This window comes from Scyliorhinus canicula, chromosome 2, assembly GCF_902713615.1.
Source record: "Scyliorhinus canicula chromosome 2, sScyCan1.1, whole genome shotgun sequence".
NCBI classification, from domain to species: domain Eukaryota; kingdom Metazoa; phylum Chordata; class Chondrichthyes; order Carcharhiniformes; family Scyliorhinidae; genus Scyliorhinus; species Scyliorhinus canicula.
In genome coordinates this window covers 33,635,247-33,641,353 of record NC_052147.1, presented here as the reverse complement: position 1 = coordinate 33,641,353, position 6,107 = coordinate 33,635,247, and the positions used below count along the sequence as shown (strand labels likewise).

At 48.9% G+C, this 6,107-nt stretch overlaps 1 protein-coding gene across 2 annotated transcripts in view; it reads left to right on the top strand.

Moving 5' to 3' along the window:
- Positions 1–2,512: 2,512 nt before the first annotated feature.
- Positions 2,513–6,107, top strand: part of mnat1 (MNAT1 component of CDK activating kinase) — a 187,763-nt gene continuing 184,168 nt past the window's right edge. Inside the window, exon 1 of one of the 2 annotated variants that reach the window (XM_038775612.1) lies at positions 2,513–2,687. In XM_038775612.1, coding sequence (XP_038631540.1) covers positions 2,599–2,687 — 89 coding nt within the window. In that variant the 5' untranslated portion in view covers positions 2,513–2,598. Of the gene's footprint in view, positions 2,688–2,798; positions 2,903–6,107 lie in introns of those variants that run through there. The other variant, XM_038775621.1, reaches the window with a different exon arrangement.

Sequence of the window (6,107 nt, the reverse complement as noted above, 5' to 3'; positions counted from 1 at the left end):
CTCCTGTCGAGAATCATCTTTGCAATCCTTTCCTCTACATCTCTGGAACTATTCGGAGGTCTATAGACAACTCCCAACAGGGTGACCTGTCCTCTCCTGTTCCTAACCTCGGCCCATACTACCTCAGTAGACGAGTCCTCAAACGTCCTTTCTGCCGCCGTAATACTTTCCTTGATTAACAATGCCACAGCCCCCCCTCTTTTACCATCTTCTCTCGTTCTTACAGAAACATCTAAATCCTGGAACCTGCAACAACCATTCCTGTCCCTGCTCTACCCATTTCTCCGAAATCGCCACAACATCGAGATCCCAGGTACCAACCCATGCTGCAAGCTCACCCACCTTATTCCGGATGCTCCTGGCATTGAAGTAGACACACTTCAAACCAGCATCTTGCTTGCCGGTGCCCTCTTTCGAACTTTTAACCCTATCCCTGACCTCACTACTCTCAACATCCTGTACACTGGGACTACAATTTAGGTACCCATCCCTCTGTTGAGTTAGTTTAAACCCCCCCGAAGAGCACTAGCAAATCTCCCCCCCCCCAGGATATTGGTACCCCTCTGGTTCAGGTGAAGACCATCCTGTTTGTAGAGGTCCCACCTACCCCAGAATGAGCCCCAATTATCCAGGAAACCAAAACCCTCCCTCCTGCACCATCCCTGTAGCCACGTGTTCAACTCCTCTCTCTCCTTATTTCTCACTTCGCTAGCACGTGGCACGGGTAACAACCCAGAGATAACAACTCTGTTTGTTCTAGCTCTCAGCTTCCACCCTAGCTCCCTGAATTTCTGTCTCAAATCCCCATCTCTCTTCCTACCTATGTCGTTTATATTCTGAGCAAGTTTACTCTCATAATCTATCTTACTCTTCTTTATAGCTTTTTTAGTAGCTTTCTGTTGCCCCTTAAAGATTTCCCAGTCCTCTAGTCTCCCACTAATCTTTGCCACTTTGTCAGCTTTTTCCTTCAATTTGATACTCTCCCTTATTTCCTTAGATATCCGCGGTCGATTTTCCCTGGCCCATAACAGTTCAGAAAGAGATGCAAATTCTTTCAAAAATTATTTCAAGTGATCCAGTTGTTTCACCAACAAACTTTGACTGGGCGAAACCATTAACATAGATTTCCATTCTTTATGTGGGTGTTGGTTAACTGAGTTGGCTAGAATATGGTACAATAATAATCGAACCATAGAATTCCTACAGCACAGAAGGAGGCCATTGAGCCCATCGAGTCTGCACTGGCCCACTGAAAGAGCAACCACACCCCTGGCCTATCCCCATAACCCTACCTAACATACACATCCTTGGACATCTTTGGACTGTGGGAGGAAACAGGAAACTCATGCAGACACGGGGAGGAAGTGCAAACTCCAAACAGACAGTCACCCGAGGCTGGAATTGAACCCTGGTCTCTGGAGCTGTGAGGCAGCAGTGATAACCATTGTGCCACAGTGCTGACCAAGGTGTGGCCAAAAGTGCTGGTTCAATCACCGCACCCCTAAGCTAGATCTTACCTCCTCACCTTACCATATCAACCCTTAAACAACAAAAATGCGACATGAAGAGACAGTATGACACAGGAAGTAAAGTTTGTGGAAGGAAGTGTGTCTATGCAAATTTGTCATTATGTGTATACTGATATGGAAATGTTGCAGTAACCAACTGGTGCTATTTATGAAATGGAAATAAATAATCTAACATAATAGTCTCATAGATACAAATAAACACATACTTTAATCAAGCAAAATGTATCCCTTTATTAATGTATCCCTTTATCGAATACAATTTCTTAATGGGCAGCATGATGGCACAGTGGTTAGCACTGATGCCTCACAGTGCCAATTACCTGGGTTTGATTCTGACCTTGGGTGACTGTCTGTGTGGAGTTTGCACGTTCTCCCCGTGTCTGTGGGTTTCCTCCGGGTGCTCTGGTTTCCTCCCACAGTCCAAAGATGTACTGGTTGGGTGGATTGGCCATGATCAATGTGTGGGGTTACAGGCATGCGGCAGGGGAGCTCTTTTGGAGGGTCGACGGGCAGTCGACGGGCTGAATGGCCTCCTTCTCCAGTGGAGGGATCCTGTATGTTGTTATAGAAGTGATTTTAAATTGGACAGCTGCAGGAAATGTACAAATGTAGATTTGAATTGGTTTAATTAAGTATTCAGACAAGCCTGGCAGCATAGGACAAACCTCGTTTTAGTATACAAACATTCAATAAGCATTCAGTAAGATGTTTGTATTTATTCAGCTGATGGCCACTGCACAGTAAAAACAACGCACACACATGAAACAAATGATGGTTGCATATAAGCAGATCTAAACCGCACTGGATGAATTAATAAAGACAAAATAAAATCAGGGTTTATTTTTCAATAGCAAATCTGTCTGGTGTAACCGAGCAACTGGGAGTTTGCGGGATGACAGTTGACAGCTGTCCATCCGGGCCAGGTTCTCATTGCCGTTGTGGCCCGCCTCGCGCGCGGTGTCCTCTCACTTGTCTTCCGCCTGCTCAGCAAAGGCGGACCGTTTGTGCAGTGTCGAGTGTTGCAGTCGGAGCCGCCGGTGGCTGCGCCGTTTCCAAGGGAGCTGTCAGGATGGATGACCAGGGATGTCCTCGCTGTAAAACTACGAAATACCGCAACCCTTCACTCAAGCTGATGGTGAATGTGTGCGGGCACACGCTGTGAGTGATCTATTATCCCCTTAGGACATATGGGGCGAGTTATGGGAGCCTCGTGTGCTTTCTACTTGTACATTGCAAATTAGGTGATGCATTCATGAATGGGGACCGTAGCCTTTTCTAACAACATCTCTCTTCCCCACCCCATCCCCCCTCCCGTTTGCTGGAGGTTTGGAGCATATGTTCAGCCTGTCCGCCGGGTACCTGAATTCACATCAGTAAGTACAGCTTGTCAACTGAATTCAGCCTCCACACAAATAAAGCAGCAGAAAGAAACACGCGGTGGTGGAAATGTAAAACAAGACTTGAAATTGCAACTCTAATTACATGAGCGTTTCAAAACGCAGCAGAGCAGTCTTCTCTTTTCAGCTGTTGGAGAATATCATTAAGTGTTTCCAGCATTTCGGGGGTTAATTGGAATTTCCACCCAAACAATAAACTGACTGTATTTCAATGCAGAGAAATGTGAAATGATTCATTTTGGTAGGAACAGGAGTAGGTCATTCAGCCCCTCAAGCCTGTCCCACCATTCAATGAGATCAAGGTCTGGCCTAACACCTTTGGCCCATATCCCTGAATATTTTTGCGTAACAAAAATCTACCCATCTCAGATTTGAAATTAACAACTGTTGTTTGTGGGTGAGAGTTCCAAATCTCTATCACCCTTTGCGTGAAGAAGTGCTTCCTAACATCTCCTTAATGGCCTGGCCCTAATGTTTAGACTATGCCAGTTTTAAAATCTCTAACCAGTGCAAATAGTTTATCTTTATCTACCCTGACTTTTCCAGACTTCGATCCGATCACCCTAGCAAAAACAGGCCTCATTTGTGTAATCTCTCCTCGCAACTTAACGCGTATCATTTTTGTAAACCTAAGTTGCACCCCCTCCATGGCCAATATATCGGTCTTAAGATGTGATGGCCAGAATCATATAATCCCTACAGTGCACAAGGAGGCCATTTGGCCCATCAATTCTGCACTGACCCTCTGAAAGAGCACCCTATCCTGTAACCCCACCGTGTCTCAAAGCCCTCAATTTGAACTTGGGTGCGATTCTCTGGAAAGATTTCTAAGTGTGGTAGCGAGCAGGAATTGCCGCGAGCTTCCTGGCGCCCTGCCCAGCGAGGCCGGCAACGCTAGTCAACGTTATTTGGTCCACTTCATTAGGCCCCACGGGCTTCTCACCACAAATGTAGGCTCGCCAGCCGATTCGCTGCCATCACGCTCACCAGCCTCCCCTCCTAACAAGGTCAAACAGCACTTGCACAGCCGACCCCAAGCCAGCTTGCAACAATGGCGCCCAGGAGACTGGCCCCAAGATTCGGGGATGCAGATCTGGCCAGGCTGCGTCTCGAAGTCAGCACACGAGACAGGGCGGCACGGCTGTGCATGTGCTGCCAACCAGTGAGCCGGGGTCCTCCGGGCCCAGAGGACGCCCGCCAGGGTGATTAAAGGCCACAGGAAGTGGTAAGCAGCTGGCTGCCTCCATCTTTGATGTGCACCCTGGGGACACATCTAGATGTAGTGGTAGAGCTAGAAAGGCAAAACACATTGAGGACCACTGAGGGCACCGGGGGAGGGGGTGGAGGTAGGTAGAGGGTGAGGGGGGTGGGGGTAGGTAGAGGGTGAGGGGGTGGGGGTAGGTAGAGGGTGAGGGGGGTGGCGGCACCATCGGGAGAGTGGGGAATTGTTACACACAATACACACCGTTGTGCCACAACCGGCATGATGCCTCTGTCATTTTCTTCCACAATATGGGCCAACCTCTGAACCCTTGCCCTTCTCTCCAGGCATCGTCCCCTCCCGGTGGCATTCACACACCAGGAGCTTTGTCCCCTCCCCTGGGTGTTCAGTTGTTGGCTGCTGTGCGGGGTGTTACCTCCCACAGTATTCAGGCACAGTGTCCATGCATCAAGGTGTGATTGGGATGCTAGGCAATGACTCCCACGTCTACATGGCCCGTCTACCCACTGGAATCTACTTGGTTTGTGCGAAGTGCTCACTGAACCACGATTGCCAATTCCCTGTCAGTAATAACCTTCAGCCGCACAGCCAGAGGCCTTGACAGTTGATGGGAGTTATGGGTGGTTGGTGGGGCAGCAACAAGGATTGCCCCCGGAATGGTATAGTGGTGCCATGTGTGGTTGTACCCCGGTTGCCCCTCCCAGCCTCTCCCGCTATTCACCGGCCTCGTTTCATTTGAGCGAGCGAGAGTGCAACGAGGCCGGAGAATCATGCCCTTAATCTCTTTTAGCCGGAGAAAGTCATACAGGTCCCCCAGCCAGGCCGCCAGATGCACCCTATGCACCACCTTAAATTGAATCAACTCATCCTCACACACAAGGAAGTCGAATTCACCCTCCGCATCCACACTCCCCAACCCATCCCCCCCCCCCCCCCCCCCCTCCCCAAGCTCCTGCTCCCATTTCTCCTTAATTCTCACCACCTGCACTCGCCCTTGCTCCCCCAGCCACCCATATGTACCCACAATCCTACCATCCCCATCCACATCCTGGAGCAGCAGCTGGTCCAATAAGGTATACTCTGGCAGCTTGGGAAATCTCTCCATTCTCTCTGCATGAAATCCCTCACTTGCATATACCTTCAGAAGCACCATTCTCTCCCGCTGCTTTTCCAGACCTGCAAACCTCTCCACCAGATATAAATCCCTCGACGGCCCCACCTCTCTTCACTTCCTATACATGCCATCCGTCTCTCCTGGTTCCCACACAATGGTGTTAGTACCGACATCTCATCCATCCTAAAGTGCCTCCTCAACTGGTTCCACACCCTAATTGTGGACTGTACCACAAGGCTCTCCGTGTACCTCCTCGGTGCCAGTGGAAGCGCCAAGGCCTTCAGGTTGGAATGCACTGCCTGAGAGTGTGGTGAATGTTGGTTCAATTGAAGCATTCAGAAGACTGTTTTCTGGGTGGCACGTGGCACTGTGGTTAGCACTGCTGCCTACGATGCTGAGGAACCAGGTTTGAATCCTGGCACTGGGTCACTGTCAGTGTGGAGTTTGTACATTCTCCCCGTGTCTGCGTGGGTTTCACGGTTAGGTAGATTGGCCACGCTAAATTGCCCCTTAATTGGAAAAAAATTATTGGGTACTCTAAATTTATAAAAGAAAAAAAAAGACTTTAGTGAAAATTAAGAATGTGCAGGGGTAGGGGAGAAAGCGGAGGAATGACAGGTGAGTTGCTCATTCTGAGAGCCAGCGCAGATACGATGCGTCAATTGTCCTCCTTCAGTGCCGTAACCACATGATGTACATGTCAGCCTTTTTGGTGTCACATTTTATATGGGAGCTATTCATTTTGAATTCTTGGAAAGCAGCTTCCCTGAGTCCATTACTTGAATTTATCAAGTTGTGTTCTTTTCCTGTAGCTGATTTTAGATCCACGGACAAACTGGGTTTTG